The sequence below is a fragment of the Schistocerca gregaria genome, chromosome 6, assembly GCF_023897955.1.
Source record: "Schistocerca gregaria isolate iqSchGreg1 chromosome 6, iqSchGreg1.2, whole genome shotgun sequence".
Taxonomy (NCBI): domain Eukaryota; kingdom Metazoa; phylum Arthropoda; class Insecta; order Orthoptera; family Acrididae; genus Schistocerca; species Schistocerca gregaria.
The window spans coordinates 38737024-38757731 of NC_064925.1; the positions used below are offsets into that span (position 1 = coordinate 38737024).

The window sequence follows — 20708 nt, forward strand, 5'->3', positions numbered from 1 at the left end:
GATATTGTGAACTATGTACCGTCAAGAGCAACGTTCGTCATTAATCGATTAAAGTTAAGTATTCCACTAGCTACGTCCGTTTTTCTAAATTCTAATTTCCTTGTCCTGTTACAGACCTCACGCCAGCCTGCGTGAGCTAAAACGCGTGCGTTTCGGCCTCCTCTAGTAACACGGTGTCGGCTCTCCTGCCAACCACAAAACTATATATCAAAAACTTGAACCAAGGGGCTTTTGTTACTATATCGAGTACATCAACGGGAACAATAAAGATCTAGTCATCATATATCGCGGAACAAATTGTCATAAAAAATTCGTTTAATATACGAGGGTGTGAACTTGAATAATGACAACTATTTATTTACAGCTCGTACAAAATAGATGCGTGTTTCAAAGTAGTCACCAGCATTGTGTATAACCCTGTGCCAGCCATCTGGAAGTCGTAGGATATTCTTAGCAGTGCCAGTTGTGTTGACATTTCGAGCGGCGCCGTCTATTGCAGTTCTGAAGCGAATGCCTTGAAGTGTTTCCTTTAGTCCAGAAATCGGGTTGAACTCACGAGGGCTCAAGTCAGGGGAGTGCAGTATGTGGTATAGCACTTAAGAGCCCCATCACTCAAACAAATCAGTAACACCTTCCACTGTACGTGCTTGAGCATTGTCCTGCAAAATGATGCTCAGGCCCTGCAGAAAGTGTCGTCACGTCCGCCTCTATGCTGTTCATTTTGAGATCACACCCTGCTACGGCATTCGCTTCAGAACTGCTACAAATTCGTCTGGCAACAGACCGCGCCGCTCGAACTGTCAACACGACTGGCACTGCTAAGAGTATCCTACGAGTCTCACATCGCTGGCAACAGGTTATACATAATGCTGATGACTATTTTGAAGGTCAGTAAAACTTAGAAACTCGTATCTATTTTGTACGAGCTGTAAATAAATAGTTGCCACTGGTACGAAAAAAGAGGTTGAAGAAATGTTTCTTAAACTCTATAAATGATACCATTGATGAACAATCAAGACATGTAAGATATAAAATATGCTCATTATGTCGACATCACTATGGAATAATAATGAAAAGATTGATCAATATGATAATTTAAAAATGAAAATGTATAAACACATTTGTAATTGATGTAACTGGCAACTGAAACATCCTAATTTTGTGCCAGTTTATTGCATAATCTCTCAGGATATGATTCTTATTTGATCATAAAAGAACTCAATTGTGCCACAAGAAACAAATAGATTTGAGACCCAACGATGAAGAAAGATTTATTTTGGCAGGAATACAGAAAATTTAAAGTTGGGGGTTTACTGCTACATTCAGACTCGTGACTCCAAGCCTTGACGAACTTTCATCAGATTTGAAAAAGAACCAAATGTCGAACATTAATTTTCTCCAGATAATCGAGTCAGTCAAGCTATTTTCCAGAAAATCTAGTCAGTCAAGTAATCAAGATACAATTATACGGCTAGTGGAAGAAATTTTAAGAGACAGTTTTCATTGAGACAAGAATTTAACAATAAACTGAATGATTGTGAAGGAAATGATGAAGATTATAACCATACAAAATTAGTTAGGAAATTTTTTTATATAGAAACTCTGATCAGATCTGTATCTTAACACTGCTGTTCTGTTACTAGTTCATGTCTTTGAAAATTTTAGAAAAAATTGTATAAAAACATGCGATTTGGGTCCATTCTGGTACTTTACTGTACCTGGTTAAACTTGGGATTACATTAATACGATATGATTCTTATGGTAGAAAAAGGAAAGAGGTGGTAATCCCAATGCTGTAAAATATATGTGAAGGCAAATAATAAACGCATGAAAAATTATGATGTAAAAAAGATATCAAACTATTTAGCATATTTAGATGCAGACAATCTGTGTGGATACGCTATGAGTCAATATTCACCATATGCTGGATTTAAACAATCTAGAATCTTTAAATTTCACAAAAATAAGTGAGATGTCAGACACTTCTAATATTGGATATATATCTGAAGTAGATCTAGAATATCCTAGAGAACTCCTTGATTTACATAAACATATAAGCTCCCAAAACTAAAATTGTGCCTCGAACTAATCAAAATAAGTTGATAACTACTTTGAATGATAAAAATAGCAGTTCCCTACAGAAATGGTTCAAATGGCTCTGAGCACCATGGGACTTAACTTCTGAGGTCATCAGTCCCCTAGTACTTAGAACTGCTTAAACCTAACTAACCTAAGGACATCACACACATCCATGCCCAAGGCAGGATTCGAACCTGCTACCGGAGCGGCCGCGCAGATCCAGACTGTAGCGCCTAGAACCGCTCGGCCACTTCAGCTGACCCTACAGAAATCTTAAACACTATCTCTAGAAATCAAGATAACAAAAATACACAGATTGCTACAAATTGAGGAATAATGCAGTATTTGTAAAAATGTTAGAAACAGAGTGGATATAAAATTAGTTTCAGCTCAAGGTAAGTGTAACAGACTTGGGACAAAGCATAACTTCAAAGAGCGAGTAATATTTAATGAAACTTTGCTGCAATTCACCTGAATAAAACTGCAATTATTTTTAATAAAGCAATTTACATTGACATGAGTATGCTTGGTTTATGTAAAAAACTGATGTATGATTTTCGTCATAGACTTATGAAAGCAGAAGTTTTAGGAGAAATGAATGTAATGGAAAAATTATGGAAGACTTTTGTGGTTTGTGAGCAAAATTGTGGGATTATGAAGTTGGCGACAGGGACAAAAAAATAAAATGAGTCAAGAAACTTGTTGTTAAAAATAAGATAAGCTTAGAAGATTAATAAGATTGTTTGTTTGATAATATTGAAGATTACAGGACGCTAAATTTAATAAGAAGCAAAAAAAGCATTGAGTCTTCATGATGATAAATGATATGTTCTGCAAAATAAAATGGGTATAAGGCCATATGTACATTATGCACTGATGCTGTCATCTTCTTCATCTTCAGGACAATCAAACACTGGAATCTCTTCTTCTTCATCATCTTTAAAAATTGAATGATAAATTCAGGTTTAGTACATATCATTTTTGATATCTCTTCAACAGTTACAGGCTTTTTGTTGCTGTTTTCTCAGCTGTCCCATTTATGTTGAAAAAATTTAATAATGAAAATAAAATAACTGAAATAAAATTTTATTAATAAAAATTTATTCCATATAACTGTAGCCCTTTGTCAGAAACCTGAACAGTGAAAGCAATTCTAATGTGTTTAAAATAATTTGCGAACTAGCAGTAAATGTTTTGTATAACATTACTGGGTGTGAATATTTTAAAACTAGATATGGGGGAAATATTGTACTAAGTTTAATAACAAGTTTAAGATTCTTTTGCCAGACAGTTATTTAAAATTAATAACTCACAGGGATTTTCAGTTTTTTGAAGATGGAAAGATTAATGTAATGGTTTAAAGACAATGAAAAATAATAACAATAAATTTTTAGTTTAACTAAAGTTTGGCGTCATATTTTTCTCTACCAAGCGCACCTCAATGTACCCACTTACTACTAATTATATATATATATATATATATATATATATATATATATATATATATATATATATATATGGGGTGGTCCATTGATAGTGACCGGGCCGAATATCTCACGAAATAAGCATCAAACGAAAAAACTACAAAGAGCGAAACTCGTCTAGCTTGAAGGGGGAAACCAGATGGCGCTATGGTTGGCCCACTACATGGTGCTGCCATAGGTTAAACGGATATCAACTGCGCTTTTTTTAAAATAGGAACCCCCACTTTTTGTTACATATTCGTGTAGTACGTAAAGAAATATGAATGTTTTACTTGGACCACTTTTTTCGCTTTGTGATAGATGGCGCTGTAATAGTCACAAACGTATAAGTACGTGGTGTCACGTAACATTCCGCCAGTGCGGACGGTATTTGCTTCGTGGTACATTACCCGTGTTAAAATGGACTGTTTACCAATTGCGGAAAAGGGCGATATACTGTTGATGTATGGCTGTTGTGATCAAAATGCCCAACTGGCGTGTGCTATGTACGCTGCTCGGTATCCTGGACGACATCATCCAAGTGTCCAGACCGTTCGCCGGATAGTTACGTTATTTAAGGCAACAGGAACAGTTCAGCCACATGTGAAACGTCAACCACGACCTGCAACAAATGATGATGCCCAAGTAGGTGTTTTAGCTGCTGTCGCGGCTAATCCGCACATCAGCAGCAGACAAACTGCGCGAGAATCGTGAATCTCAAAAATGTCGGTTTGAGAATGCTACATCGACATAGATTGCACCGGTACCATACCTCTATGCACCAGGAATTGCATGGCGACGACTTTGAACGTCGTGTACAGTACTGCCACTGGGCACAAGAGAAATTACGGGACGATGACAGATTTTTTGCACACGTTCTATTTAGCAACGAAGCATCATTCACCAACAGCGGTAACGTAAACAGGCATAATATGTAGTATTGGGCAACGCAAAATCCACAATGGCTGCGGGAAGTGGAACATCAGCAACCTAGGCGGGTTAATGTATGGTGCAGCATTATGGAAGGAAGGATAATTGGCCCCCATTTTATCGATGGCAAACTAAATGGTGCAATGTATGCTGATTTCCTACATAATGTTCTACCGATGTTACTACAAGATGTTTCACTGCATGACAGAATGGCGATGTACTTCCAACATGATGGATGTCCGGTACATAGCTCGCGTGCCGTTGAAGCGGTATTGAATAGCATATTCCATGACAGGTGGATTGGTCGTCGAAGCACCATACCATGGCCCGCGCGTTCACCGGATCTAACGTCCCCGGATTTCTTTCTGTGGAGAAAGTTGAAGGATATTTGCTATCGTGATCCACCGACAAGTTTTGACAACATGCGTCAGCGCATTGTCAATGCATGTGCGAACATTACGGAAGGCGAACTACTCGCTGTTGAGAGGAATGTCGTTACATGTTTTGCCAAATGCATTGAGGTTGACGGACATCATTTTGAACATTTATTGCATTAATGCGGTATTTACAGGTAATGACGCTGTGACAGCATGCCTTCTCAGAAATGATAAGTTCACAAAGGTACATGTATCACATTGGAACAACCGAAATAAAATGTTCAAACGCACCTACGTTCTGTGTTTTAATTTAAAAAACCTACCTGTTACCAACTCTTCGTCTAAAATTGTGAGCGATATGTTTGTGACTATTACAGCGCCATCTATCACGAAGTGAAAAAAGTGGTCCAACTAAAACATTCATACGAGTATTTCTTTACGTACTACACGAATATGTAATAAAAAATAAGGGTTCCTATTTTAGAAAACGTAGCTGATATCTGTTTGACCTATTGCAGCGCCATCTAGCGGGCCAACCATAGCGCTATCTGGTTTCGGGGATTTCAAGCTAGAGAAGTTTCGTCCTTAGTAGTTTTTTCGTTTGACGCTTATTTCGTGAGATATATGGCCCGGTCACGATCAATGGAGCACCATATATATATCAATGGACGACTGGGTGATCAAAAAGTCAGTATAAATTTGAAAAACCATGGAATAATGTAGATAGAGTGCTAAAAATTGACACAAATGCTAGGAATGACATGGGGTTTTATTAGAACCAAAAAAAAGTTATCGGAGCTTTTTTCTTCGAGGAAATGGTTGATTCTGATTTTGCAACTGCTACCGTGACGAGTGAGAAGTACGCTGACAGGTTAGAGAATCGCATCATCCGCTTCCTGGCTGATATGCACCTGCTGGAACGTACGATGTTTATGCTGGATGGCGCTCCACGCCATATTGCTAGACACGTGAAAGATCTCTCGTGCGCGTCGTTTGGTGACGATCGTATGCTCGGCCGCCACTTTCGTGATGCTTGGCCTCCTAGGTCCCCAGACCTCAGTCCCTGCGATTATTGGCTATATATATATATATATATATATATATATATATATATATATATATATATATATATATGCCGTTTCCCTACTCAATTATTTTATAGTTGTTCTTAGAATTATATTTATATATGTATATATATCATGAAATTAGTCATTTTCCTGCTCATTTACTTTTTAATTATTGTTACGTATATATTATTGTTATGTATATACACAAATGTATGTGAGCAGGCAAGACTATATATAATTTGTAGGTTCAGGATTGTTTTTTCTGTAGCAGAAAGGACATATGTAACGAAATTCTGACGGGTTTTTTGTGATTTACGCCCTTTTTCTTAGAATGGAATGACCCTGAACCTACAGACTGTTTGTATCAGTGGTGGGCACCAACCGACACGCGCACTCACCGCTGCTGCGGCAGCGCGGCCAGCTGCTGCACGGCCAGCGCGCCCTGCTCCCGGTCGGGCTGGCGGCCGCCGGCCTGCGAGATGAGCTGCGTGTCCGTGACGCCGGGGCACAGCGCCACCACCCGCACACCCGTCCGCTGCCAGTGGAACTGCGTCTGCAACGCCAGCAGCCGGCAGCGCAGCCTCAGGCAAAGCGGCTCACAAAACACGGCACACTCGAACAAACAGTCACTTTAATCTGACCACATCTCAAGAGCCTGAATAGCATAGACTGCTGCAAGACACGGAGAAAGACAGTCACATGGGTGGGGGGCGAGAGAATGCCGGAAGATGCTGACAGGGATGCGGAGCCGTGCAGATTCCAGTGCCGTGTGTAGCTCCATTACGTTCTACATCTACATCTACATACATACTCCGCAATCCACCATACGGTGCGTGGCGGAGGGTACCTCCTGCCACAACTAGCACCTTCTCTTGCTGTTCCACTTCCAAACAGAACGAGGGAAAAATGACTGCCTGTACGAGCCCTAATCTCTCTCATCTTATCTTTGTGGTCTTTCTGCGAAATATGACTTGGCGACAGTAAAATTGTACTGCAGTCAACCTCAAATGCTGGTTCTCTAAATTTCCTCAGTAGCGATTCACGAAAAGAACGCCTCCTTTCCTCCAGAGACTCCCACCCGAGTTCCTGAAGCACTTCCATAACATTCGCGTGATGATCAAACCTACCAGTAACATATCAAGCAGCCCACCTCTGAATTGCTTCTATGTCCTCCCTCAATCCGACCTGATAGGGATCCCAAACGCTCGAGCAGTACTCAAGAATAGGTCGTATTAGTGTTTTATAAGCGGTCTCCTTCACAGATGAACCACATCATCTCAAAATTCTACGAATGAACCAAAGGCGACTATACGCCTTCCCCACAACTGCCATTACATGCTTGCCCCACTTCATATCGCTCTCCAATGTTACACCCAAACATTTAATCGACGTGACTGTGTCAAGCGCTACACTACTAATGGAGTATTCAAACATTACGGGATTCTTTTTCCTATTCACCCGCATTAATTTATATTTATCTATATTTAGAGTTAGCAGCCATTCTTTACACCAATCACAAATCCTGTCCAAGTCATCTTGTATCCTCCTACAGTCACTCAACGACGACAACTTCCCGTACACCACAGCATCATCAGCAAACAGCCGCACATTGCTATCCACCCTATCCATAAGATCATTTATGTAGATAGAAAACTACAGCCGACCTACCACACTTCCATGGGGCACTCCAGATGATATCCTCACCTCCGATGAACGCTCTCCATCGAGAACAACGTACTGGGTTCTGTTACTGTGTTTACATATAGTGGACTGGGTCCTAATGGGTGTTCGCTTCTTGGAGATCATTTGCGGTCATTCATGGACGTTATGTTCCCAAACAACAACGGAATTTTTATGGGTGACAATGCGTCGTAAGTTCTCGTTGCTTTGAAGAACATTCTGGTCAATTCATGTGAAACATTTGGCCATTCAGATAGCACGACATGAATCCCATTGAACATTTATGTAGTGTAATCGAGAGGTCAGCTCGTGTTCAAAATCCTTGCACCGGCAACACTTTCGTAATTATGGATGGCTAAAAAGACAGCGTGGCTCAACACTGCAATAAATAGTAAATCAAATAGAAATTTAGAAAGGGCAGCTAATCATATTTTTACTGATCTCAATAAATGGTTCATAGCCAGTTCACTGTTATTAAACTTTGATATGACCCACTATATGCGGTTCAGAACTTCCAAGAGATTTCCTTCTAGTGTGACTATAAAATATGATGACATGGAAATAGGTGAAGTTGAGAGTGTAAAGTTCTTGGGATTACAACTTGATAACAAACTCAATTGAGAGCGACATACTAACGAAATGCTAAAGCGCCTAAACAATTCTGTGTTTTCAAGGTGAATGATGTCAGACATACGAGATATAAATATAAAAAAACTGGTATATTTGCTTATTTTCACTCCATTATGTCATATGGTATCATATTTTGGGGTAACTCCACAAACCCAGAAAATGTTTTAGAATACAGAAGCGTAAAATAAGAGTAATGTGTAGTGTAAATCCAAGAACATCATGTCGAAACCTATTCGAAGAATTTGGCATACTAACCACAGCTTCTCTGTATATTTATTCTTTACTGAAGTTTGTTGTAAATAATACATCTCTTTTTCCAACTAACTGCTTAGTACACAGTATCAATACTAGGAATAAGAACAATATACATAAAGATTTAAAATCACTTAGTCTTGCCCAGAAAGGAGTCCAGTACTCAGCAACGCATATTTTGAGTAAGTTACCATTAAGAGTTTAGTTTCACATGAGGCACAATTTAAGCATAATTTAAAAGAAATTTTGGTGGCCAACTCCTTGTATTCCATTCATGAGTTTCTCAACAAGTGCAGTAGACCATTTTAATTTTTATTATACTTTAATTTTTGACAGTACTTGATTGTAACAGCCCAATAACTACCTACTGTGTGAATGATGGATGTATGGAAAGCAGATGTAAGTTTGAAGTCTGTAAACAGTGTAAGTTTAATTTTAAATCTTATACATAGTTTGACTGTTCGTAACTGATAATCATTGAAATGAATAATTTTCTTTAATTTTTGACAATACTTGTTTGTAATAGCCAAGTAACTAGCTACTGTGTGAATGATGGATTTAATGAAAGCAGATTTAAGTATTTAACCTGTAAATATTAGAACTTTAATTTTGATTCATGTACATAATTTTACTGTTTATTGATTGAGGATCATTAAATTTAATGAAACTCAAATTGTTCTAATTTTATTTTTGTAATGTGTTTATCTGACATGTTCGACACCCACGAGGATCCCCTCTTTTATGGGTCTATGGAATGAATAATGAATCTAATATAATCTAATCTAATCTCTGTTTCCAACAAGTTGTTGAGTCCGTGCCACGTCGAACTGCGGGACTACGCCGGGCAGAAGAAAGTCCGACACGACATCAAAAGGTGTAAAACCGTGACGCACAAAGAATCTTTCCGCTGGACAGCCAGCTCCAGAAAACGAGTTGCAGTGTGCAGACGATACTGGCTGTTATAGGGCAATGGGCGACCAGTTGGATGCCGAAGGAGAGACAGTAGGCGCGTCGAGGCAGTAGTGAGGACTCGGAACCAGCCGGTACATGAGTCCCGGAGTCCGGAAGCAACTAGGAGAAATTTTAGCGGGCTGTCGTCGTGTACGTCAGGACGTGGTAGTCTTGTGGAGACACACGTCTTACTATTTAGGGTCAATTGCTAGTTTATGCACCACATAGATTTTCTTTAATTCGCTTTCAAATTTGTTTTGATCTGCTGCTCATTTTACTAGTCAATAAACGACAGCACCATCTACAAACAACCTAAGACGGCTGCTCAGTCTCCTAAAATGTTTATATAGATAAAGAACAGCAGAGGGCCTGTAACACTATCTTGGGGAACGCCAGAAATGACTTCTGTTTTTCTCGATGTCTCTCCATCAGTTACTACGAACTGTGACCCCTCTGACAGGAAACCACGAATCCAGTCACATAACTGAGACGATATTTCATAAGCACGCAATTTCACTTCAGGCCGTTTGTGCGATACAGTGTCAAAAGAGTTGTGGAAATCCGGAAATACGGAATCAATCTGAAATTCCATTTCAGTAGCACTCAACACTTCATGCGAATAAAGAACTAGTTGTGTTTCACAGGAATGATGTTTTCTAAACCTGTATTGACTGCGTGTCAATAGACCATAATTTCGAACGCAATATATGTTCCAAAATCCTGCTGCATATCGACGTTAATGATATGGGCCTGTAATTAAGTGCATTACTTCTACTACCTATCTTGAATATTGGTGTGACCTGTGCAACTTTCCAGTTTTTGGGTACGGATCTTTCGTCGAGCGAACGGTTGTTATGATTGTTAAGTATAGAGCTGTTTTATCAGCATGCTCTGAAGGAAACCTAACTGGTGTACAGTCTGGACCAGAAGAGTAGCTTTTGTTTAGTAATTTAAGTTGCTTCACTACTCCGAGGATATCTACTTCTACTTTACTCAAGTTGGCGGATGTTCTTGATTCGAATTCTGGACGATTTACTTCGTCTTCTTCGGTGTATTTAGTAACTCTGCTTTGGAGGCACTATCGTCGATAGTATTTCCATCGCTGTCTCTCAGAGAAAGCATTGCTTGTCCTTGCAACTAACATACTTTACATACTACGACCAGAACCTCTTTGGATTTTCTGCCAGGTCTCGACACAAAGTTTCGTTGTGGAAAGTATTGGAAGCATCTCGCATTGAAGTCCGCTCTAAACTTGAAGCTTCTGTAAAAGATCGCAAATCTTAGAGATTTTGCTAATGAACTAACTGCTCGAAATAATTTTCAGACAAAGCATTTAGCACAATTTCGAATGATGTTTTATGCGCACCTTCGGATTTCAAAATGTATTTTCGCCAACATACCGAGGGTAAATTAAAGTCACCACCAGCTATAATTGTATGAGTTGGGTACGTGTTCGAAATCAAACTCAAGTTTTCTTTGAAGCTTTCAGAAATTGTATCGTCTGAGTTGGGACGTCGGTAAAAGGATCCAATTATTTATTCCGCTTGCAAGAATGTCCTGTGCCCATATTAACTCACAGGAACTATCTACTTCAATTTCACGACAAGATAAACTACTTGTAATAGCAACAAATACGCCACCGCCAAATGTGTTTAGCCTGCCTTTTCGGAGCACCGTTAGGTTCTTCGCAAAAATTTCGGGTGATCTTATCTCCGGCTTTAGCCTGTTTTTCAGTGCCTATAACGATTTGAGCATCAGTGTTTTCTATTAGCTCTTGGATCTCTGTTACTTTCTCAACACAACTACGACAATTTACAAATGTTTTACCAATAGTTCCTGTATCTACGTTCTTCCCGCATTCGGCCTGCACCCTTTGAGACTGAAGCCCTTTTTGTGTTTTCCAGAGACCCTCTAACCTAAAAAACCGCCCAATTCACAGCCCCTGCTAACCGTGTAACCACCTACTGCGTGTAGTGGGCTTCTAACCTATTAAGCGGAACTCGAAACCCATCACCATATGGCGCAAATTGAGGGATCTGCAGCATACACGGTCGCAAAACCGTCTGAGCCTCTGATTCAAACCCTCCACTCGGTTCTTTACCAGAGATCCGCAATTGGCCCTGTCGACTTTGCTGAAAATGGTGAGCTATGCACCAAGTCGTGTTGGCAGTAGATGGGAGCCCATAAACTGGTACAGGTGGAGGCAGAGGACGGACCCAAGGTTTCAGCGCGCCGAGATTACAGTCGACGAATAGAGATAAGTTAAGTTTAGTTCATGTATTGTTTGCTTGTATCGAAAGACTTTTAAAAGGGAAGGGAATGATAATTCTGCAGTAATGAAGGAAGAGAATGTTATTCAGCTTGATGGAAGTGCCACTCACACAAGCACTATAGGGGAGAGAAATGTGGTTGAGTTAGAAATTAATGATGTTTCAGTTCCTAATTTATGACAGTTCGTTATAATTGTGGGAGAGAAACAGGAATAAAATGTTTTGACAGATATAACTACGGGCGAGATTACCTGCTCTTTTAATAATAGTTTGAGTGATTTTAGAGATTCTGATTTATCTGACATGAGGCAGGGCGACCGAAATGAAGAGGAGACAAGAGAGGCATATGCCAAACTTGGTAAAGCAAACTGAACAAGAAAGTTTAAAAGAAATGTTAGTAGCATTAATGCTTAGCATCAATGAAGCAAACAAAAACATTACCAGGAAAAATGATCGAATGTTAAAGGTAAATTAATCTATTTTTAATGATTTAGCTGGTGATCTTAAAGAGTTCAAAGTTGAAATTGATACTAAGTGAAACAACCAGGCTTCTCATCTAAAAGGAAATGTGGCAAAGAGAATTGAAGGCTTTTGATGAAAAGATAGAAGTTAAAGTTTATGAAGTTGAGGAAATTTGTAAGAAATCTTCTGATAGTGTAAGAAAGGAATTAAGCAGACTAGAGTAGGGCAGCTAATGAAAGCAAGCAAAGAGTCAGATCCAAGACAATGTTCAGAAAGTAGAGCATAATAAAGCTACAGTTCTAGGTGTATGTCAAAGTGAGCAAGCAATTTTGAATAGTAAAGTCAGTGAAGAAAGTGAAAAATTGTTTGAAAGCTGTAAAGGTTGTGTCTCACCGTATAGACGAAGCAGAAACTACCATGAATTTTTCGATTAATAACGTAGGGACGGTAGCAAATGAACTGCAAGATCGTAACACCAGACTAACTAAAGTAGAAATAATATACAAATTGTTCCTAACAGTGTGGGTGGTAGTGTGATAACAGAGTCGGCTTAAGTAGCTTATTTTAATAACAGACAGTTATTACGTTTTGATCCTGTTGGACACGTGCATCCAAAGGAATTTTAGAATGATTTTGAAAATGTGTTACCAATATTATGGTCAGATAGTCAGAAGATCGGTTCTAATTCGTCAAAATTTAAGTAGTAAGCCAGGAGCTGGAGTGTGGATACTACTGAACGATACTATACTTTGGAAAAGTTTAAAGATGCTGTTTCCATTGTATATTGCAGTAAACAAAAGCAAACGCAACTGCAAAATAATTTCTGGGCTCGAGAAAAGTTTAACTCCAGAAAGAATAGAGATAAAATATTTGCGTTAAAGTGGGTTGCTAATCTATCGCATTTCACTAACAAATTAGAGCCAGATAAGATTATAATAGGTTTAAATTGAAATGTGCCTATGAATAATTGGTGCTCCCAGGGACGATGTTAATAAATTTATTAATTGTCTGGAAAGAGTAGATAGGCTAATGCGGGAGGAGGAGCAGGCTAATAGGAACTTTAATCCTCCGAATAATGCAGTACCTAGACAGAGTGTAAATGTAAACATAGTGAGTGTGTCTCGAGGTAATGGTAGGGGAAGAGTCGCAAGAGGCTACAGTAGATCGGCAAACTAACTCCGATCAAGGACGTGCTAAAAGATCGTGATCTCCAGCATATGACGATATTGATGTCCAAAACAGACAAAGAGGGGCGTATGAGTAGAAGAGAGCGCAGAATCACGGAGTATGGGAAACTACATCCCGTCTGTGAATATGCTGGCGTTTTCAGGATGGTAAATGGTAGTAGTAGAAGGAGGTAATCATGTGGGAAGTACAAATTAGGTGAATGAGGCAAATAACATCAAAATATGTGCACTTAATGGTGGCTTAGGTGACTTTTGGAATAGGAACAGGCGAAGGGAAGTCTGTTGTAATGAGTATTTGATATGTGTGTACACATGATGATATAAGTTCAAATCAACAGAGATACATACGCAATGTGACAGATGAGGAATCTTTTCACGAATAAGGGGAGAGCACAGATAGTAACGAATTGCTGGATCTAGACGAGAGAAATATTGTGGAGGTGATTAATGAGAATTTGTTTGTAGTACGGGCAGAGGTGCATACTGATGATGACTGTATAGGAGGCCAGTTAAGTAATGGATTGGAGGAAGATGATGTGTCAACGTGTTTTGATTTGTCATTAGTGGACAGCTTGACTGCTACTGAAAGGAGAAACATTGAAAATAATCCTATAAGTATCTGTGTTATCTCTAGGCATGGAGAGGTTTTGAGAGAAGGAAAGTTGTATATGATTTTCCAGATGAATCTGAAGTCAGTAGCAGTGGTGAGAAGACAGAACAACATGTAGTTAAATTAGTGGTAGAAGGAGAAGTGCGTATTTATATGTAATTGTTGTTATGGATGCGATAACGCCATCTTTGTGTACATACTTCCATGTGGTGAAACTCCTTAGTGTGTGAATGTTGCTTCTGATCGTAAATATACTTAAGAAAAGTGGATCATACAGTCTTCGCTGCTGCATGATCACAGGCAGTCAGCACTGGAACGTAATGGCAGACTTTTTTCAACGACTCCATCACCCCAACGAAATTTCATCATTTGGGAAAACAAACAGTGAAAGCTGATATAAAATGTAACTTAATGTGAACTATTTGTGTGAAGGTGAACCTTTCAGTTCGAAACCGGTAACGGTACTATTTAAATAAGTAAATAAATAAATAACTGAATTGTGCAGGCCCCACATTAATGCAAGGTGTCATTGGAAAGTTTTAACAATGGACTTGTCATTGTACGTGCCCGTCAATGTTGGTACTTATATGCTATTGTGATGCATCTCCTTCAAAACAGTCCCTTCTGACTGAACATACCGATTCCAACGGTGTTTCCTCTTTTGGAAACATTCCTGGAAATTTTTTTCCTGAAGTGTGTTAAGGACACTTTCCATATTTGCCTGGATGTCTTTAATCGAGTCAAATCGCTTACCTTTCAGAAAAAACTTCAGCTTAGGAAACAGGTAGAAGTCCACGGGTCCCAATCAAGGGAATATGTCGATTGTGGAAGGACAGGAATTTTGAATTTGGTCAAAAATTCAGTGATGGAGAAGGCACGATGAGCCAGAGGATTGGCATGGTGAAGAAACCAACTCCTGCCTTTCCACACTGCAGGCTTTTTCTTCCACATCTGTTCGCGCAAACGCTCAAGGACACTTTTGTAGTATTCCTGGTTAATTATCTGTCCGCCAGGACTAAATTCATGATGCTCAATAGCGGCAGAATCGAGAAAATCACCAACATTGTCTTCACCTTCGACCGACTTCGCCGTACTTTTTTCGGTCGTGATGAATCTGGAGTCTTCCACTGGGAAGACTGCACTTTAGTTTCAGGATCATATCCATATACCCACGATTCGTCACCTGTAATTACCCTATTTAACAATTCTGGGTCATTATTAGTCCGATTAATCAGCTCTTAGCACACTTCAAGTCGGTATTGTCTCTGGTAACTTGACAACATTTTTGAATGAATTTTGCGGACACTCGACGCGTGTTCAGGTCTTCCGTTAAAATTCACTGAACTGCACAGAAACTTAAATTAAGTTCATTAGCCATCTATCTAATTGTAAAACTACGATCAGAGCGCGCTAAGTCGCCAAGTTTCACAACATTTTCGTTCGCTTTTGAGGTGAGAGGACGGCCGGACCGTGGTTCATCTTCAAATGATTCGCGTCCATTTTTAAATCTGCAGGACCAGACAAAACCATTTGACTGGCTCATACAATTATCTCAAAAAGTTGATTTTAATAGTTCGCAAGTCTCAGAAGCTGATTTCCCAGATTTAAAACAAAATTTCACACAAACTCGTTGCTCCGTTTTTACGTCAATTTTCAAGCAGACGCAATCCGGCAACAAATCCTAATACACCCGCACTCACCCAGCTGCCACAACGAACTGAATAAAGGAAACGCAGTATCCTGTCAGAGGGCGTTCAAGGAAAAGGCAATGACTCACTCCCCACCCTCCCCGTATCTGCCCTCTAAAGCAGTAAGCAGTAGCAGATCCATTCTTAAAACTTTCCAACCACACCTCTAAGTTGGCGCTGCAAGGAAATATTTTGTTACTGAATACAAGTTCGCGGCTGGAGCCGCCAATTAAACAAAGACACGTGAGATACGAATACGTCAGACAAGTTGTACAGAGCAAACACTCTTTCCGAGAAGTTGTTAAAGAAATAAAGCATGCAATGTACTAATACAGGGAGAGGCAGATTGAGCCGACACACAGATCAGATCAATAAGTACAGTCTGGCAATTCACATTGGGTAACAGTTAACTAGAACGGTTGGCGATAGCGCAAGAGTCTTGAGGAGGTGGCACACGCTTTCTTAGTAGTCTTCAGAAGAAAATACACTCCTGGAAATGGAAAAAAGAACACATTGACACCGGTGTGTCAGACCCACCATACTTGCTCCGAACACTGCGAGAGGGCTGTACAAGCAAAGATCACACGCACGGCACAGCGGACACACCAGGAACTGCGGTGTTGGCCGTCGAATGGCCCTAGCTGCGCAGCATTTGTGCACCGCCGCCGTCAGTGTCAGCCAGTTTGCCGTGGCATACGGAGCTCCATCGCAGTCTTTTTAACACTGGTAGCATGCCGCGACAGCGTGGACGTGAACCGTATGTGCAGTTGACGGACTTTGAGCGAGGGCGTATAGTGGGCATGCGGGAGGCCGGGTGGAAGTACCGCCGAATTGCTCAACACGTGGGGCGTGAGGTCTCCACAGTACATCGATGTTGTCGCCAGTGGTCGGCGGAAAGTGCACGTGCCCGTCGACCTGGGACCGGACCGCAGTGACGCACGGATGCACGCCAAGTCCGTAGGATCCTACGCAGTGCCGTAGGGGACCGCACCGCCACTTCCCAGCAAATTAGGGACACTGTTGCTCCTGGGGTATCGGCGAGGACCATTCGCAACCGTCTCCATGAAGCTGGGCTACGGCCCGCACACCGTTAGGCCGTCTTCTGCTCACGCCCCAACATTGTGCAGCCCGCCTCCAGTGCTGTCGCGACAGGCGTGAATGGAGGGACGAATGGAGACGTGTCGTCTTCAGCGATGAGAGTCGCTTCTGCCTTGGTGCCAATGATGGTCGTATGCATGTTTGGCGCCGTGCAGGTGAGCGCCTCAATCAGGACTGCATACGACCGAGGCACACAGGGCCAACACCCGGCTTCATGGTGTGGGGAGCGATCTCCTACACTGGCCGTACACCTCTGGTGATCGTCGAGGGGACACTGAATAGTGCACGGTACATCCAAACCGTCATCGAACCCATCGTTCTACCATTCCTAGACCGGCAAGGGAACTTGCTGTTCCAACAGGACAATGCACGTCCGCATGTATCCCGTGCCACCCAACGTGCTCTAGAAGGTGTAAGTCAACTACCCTGGCCAGCAAGATCTCCGGATCTGTCCCCCATTGAGCATGTTTGGGACTGGATGAAGCGTCGTCTCACGCGGTCTGCACGTCCAGCACGAACGCTGGTCCAACTGAGGCGCCAGGTGGAAATGGCATGGCAAGCCGTTCCACAGGACTACATCCAGCATCTCTACGATCGTCTCCATGGGAGAATAGCAGCCTGCATTGCTGCGAAAGGTGGATATACACTGTACTAGTGCCGACATTGTGCATGCTCTGTTGCCTGTGTCTATGTGCCTGTGGTTCTGTCAGTCTGATCATGTGATGTATCTGACCCCAGGAATGTGTCAATAAAGTTTCCCCTTCCTGGGACAATGAATTCACGGTGTTCTTATTTCAATTTCCAGGAGTGTAACAACCACGCTCACCGTAGCAGCAGACTGCTGATGTAGCAAAACCGGAATGGATAGCCTCTAACGAAGCCCGCCTGTGCGTCTCTCACAAACACAGGAGGCCGACATTTAACTCCTTACGGGCTGCAAGTAACACATTGCAATATGCCGAGAGCCCGTACTGAAACCTCCACAAGCAACGGCGTACTCATTCCTCTTCAGGCCACTACTTTCCGCTAAAAGTGCAACCTACACAATACTACGTGTCTAGCCAATACAGAACTCATTGCATGACCGTTCGTATCGACAGCCAAGGCTCGACTCTCTCACTGCAGACCCCTCCAAAGACTCTCCCCCTTGCGCTCACTAACCTCTCTGACAAACATCACTATCCGTAAATAGGAAAGGTAAACTAGCCGATCACTGATGGCGATCACCGATCCGGCTCATATACCTCCCACTCTACATCTACATGTATACTCCGCAAGCCACCCAACAGTGTGTGGCGGAGGGCACTTTACGTCCCACTGTCATTACCTCCCTTTCCTGTTCCAATCGCGTATGGTTCGCCGGAAGAACGATTGCCGGAAAGCCTCCGTGCGCCCTCGAATCTCTCTAATTTTACATTCGTGATCTCCTCGAGACGTATAAGTATGGGGAAGCAATATATTCGATACCTCATCCAGAAACGCACCCTCTCAAAACCTGGACAGCAAGCTACACCGCGATGCAGAGCGCCTGTCTTGAAGAGTCTGCCATTTGAGTTTGCTAAACATCTCCGTAACGCTATCACGCTTACCAAATAACCCTGTGACGAAACGCACCCCTCTTCTTTGGATCTTCTCTATCTCCTCAGTCAACCCGACCTGGTACGGATCCCACACTGATAAGCAATACTCAAGTATAGGTTGCACAAGTGTTTTGTAAGCCACCTCCTTTGTTGGAGGACTACATTTTCTAAGGACTCTCCCAATGAATCTCAACCTGGCACCTGCCTTACCAACAATTAATTTTATATGATCATTCCACTTCAAATCGTTCCGCACGCATACTCCCAGATATTTTACAGAAGTAACTGCTACTAGTGTTTGTTCCGCTATCATATAATCATACAATAAAGGATCCTTCTTTCTATGTATTCGCAGTCGATTAGATTTGTCTATGTTAAGGATCGGTTGCCACTCCCTGCACCAAGTGCTTATCCGCTGCAGATCTTCCTGCATTTCGTTGCAATTTTCTTTTCTGTATACTACAGCATCATCGGCGAACAGCCGCATGGAACTTCCGACACTATCTACTAGGTCATTTATATATATTGTGAAAAGCAACGGTCCCATAACACTCCCTGTGGTACACCAAAGGTTACTTTAACGTCTGTAGATGTCTCTACATTGAGAACAACATGCTGTGTGCTGTTTGCTAAAAACTCTTCAGCCACACAGCTGGTCTGATATCCGTAGGCTCAGGCGACAGTGTGGAACTGTATCGAACGCTTTCCGGAATTCGAGAAAAATGGCATCTACCTGGGAGCCTGTATCTAATATTTTCTGGGTCTCATGAACAAATAAAGCGAGTTGTTTATCACACGATCGCTGTTTCTGGAATCCATGTTGATTCCTACAGAGTAGATTCTGGGTTTCCAGAAATGACATGATACGCTAGCAAAAAACATGTTCTAAAATTCTACAACAGGTCGATGTAGAGATATAGGCCTGTAGTTTTGCGCATCTGCTCGACGATCTTTCTTGACAGCTGGGACTACCTGTGCTATTTTCCAATCATTTGGAACTTTCCGTTCCTCTAGAGACTTGCGGTACACGGCTGTTAGAAGGGGGGGGGGGGGGGGGGGGGCAAGTTCTTTCGCGTACTCTGTGTAGAATCGAGTTGGTCCAGTGGACTCTACTCTGTTGAGTGACTTCAGTTGCTTTTCTATTCCTTGGACACTTATTTCGATGTCATCCATTTTTTCGTTCGTGCGAGTATTTAGAGAACTGCAGTGCGGTCTTCCTCTGTGAAACAGCTTTGGAAGGTGTTTAGTATTTCAGCTTTACGCGTGTCATCCTCTGTTTCAATGCCATCAACATCCCAGGGTGTCTGGATATGCTGTGTCGATCCACTTACTGATTTAATGTAAGACGAGAACTTCCTAGGATTTTCTGTCAAGTCGGTACATAGAATTTTACTTTCGAGTTCACTGAACACTTCACGCTCTCTCAGGGATGCGGTCACGATAGCCGAGTTGCGGCCGGCAGCGTTCACTGACCTCACTCCTCGCATCTGTACCACCACGCTTAGACGCCAAAGGGTGTGACGCAGCCGCAGCCCGTGGAAATTTGACACTGCCCACCTGAACTCACCAGAATGTCAAGCGGCAGTGGGAGACACTGTCTACGACGACGAGGAGAGTACATGTCTACTTTACAGTGGTGGCTGCGCTGTATCAGGCCGAGCCTTTGACGCACTTCGAAGACGTTACGTGGGGAAGCTGCGACATGGAGGCTCAGCACTACATTCTACTACGCCGTCCTCAGTGAGTGTTACGCTATACCCCCATCACCGGTCCGCGAGATGACTGCCAACCGAGCAAAAGCGAAGATTGTGACGGTGACGCGCCAACACTTGTAACGAAGCATCATTTGTCAAACGGTCGTAATAACCAACGAACGGCCCTCCGTGTACCATATAGCCATGGAAAGAAAGCACAGACATTGAACATTGATCCATGAGGTGACTGCACAGGATGTCGTTCTTCGCGTGACGCAAAGGGACATAAACATTCTAGCACGTGCGATCTGATGCAGAGATCATTGCTGCTGATGCTGCTTTCACGCGCACCGTGTTTACTCCGGAACTCCAACAGGAATTGTTCAGACCAATGATTCAAGAAAAAGTATTTGGTGCCATAGGAAAAGGGGCTCCCAGTAAGCACTGGGGCCGGATGATTTACCGCCATAATTTTATAGGACGTTCCGAAGGCTACTGGTACCCTATTGGACGACTGTATTTCAAGAGCTCATGAAGCCAGAGGTGCGACTTTCAGCTGTCTTTGTGGAAAATGTTACCACCCCGATCCGTAAATCAAGCGAAGGATCACATATCATGGACCACCGGCCACTAACTTCGTTGACGTATGATCTGAAAATTTTGAGACGCGTATTGGCGGCTCGAATTCGC

General features: G+C 41.9%; 1 protein-coding gene across 1 annotated transcript in view; it reads right to left on the reverse strand.

The window, feature by feature from the left end:
• Positions 1-20708, reverse strand: part of LOC126278708 (15-hydroxyprostaglandin dehydrogenase [NAD(+)]-like) — a 169974-nt gene that overhangs the window by 25410 nt on the left and 123856 nt on the right. Inside the window, exon 5 of the mRNA XM_049978981.1 lies at positions 6315-6469. Coding sequence (XP_049834938.1) covers positions 6315-6469 — 155 coding nt within the window. The remainder of the gene's footprint in view (positions 1-6314; positions 6470-20708) is intronic.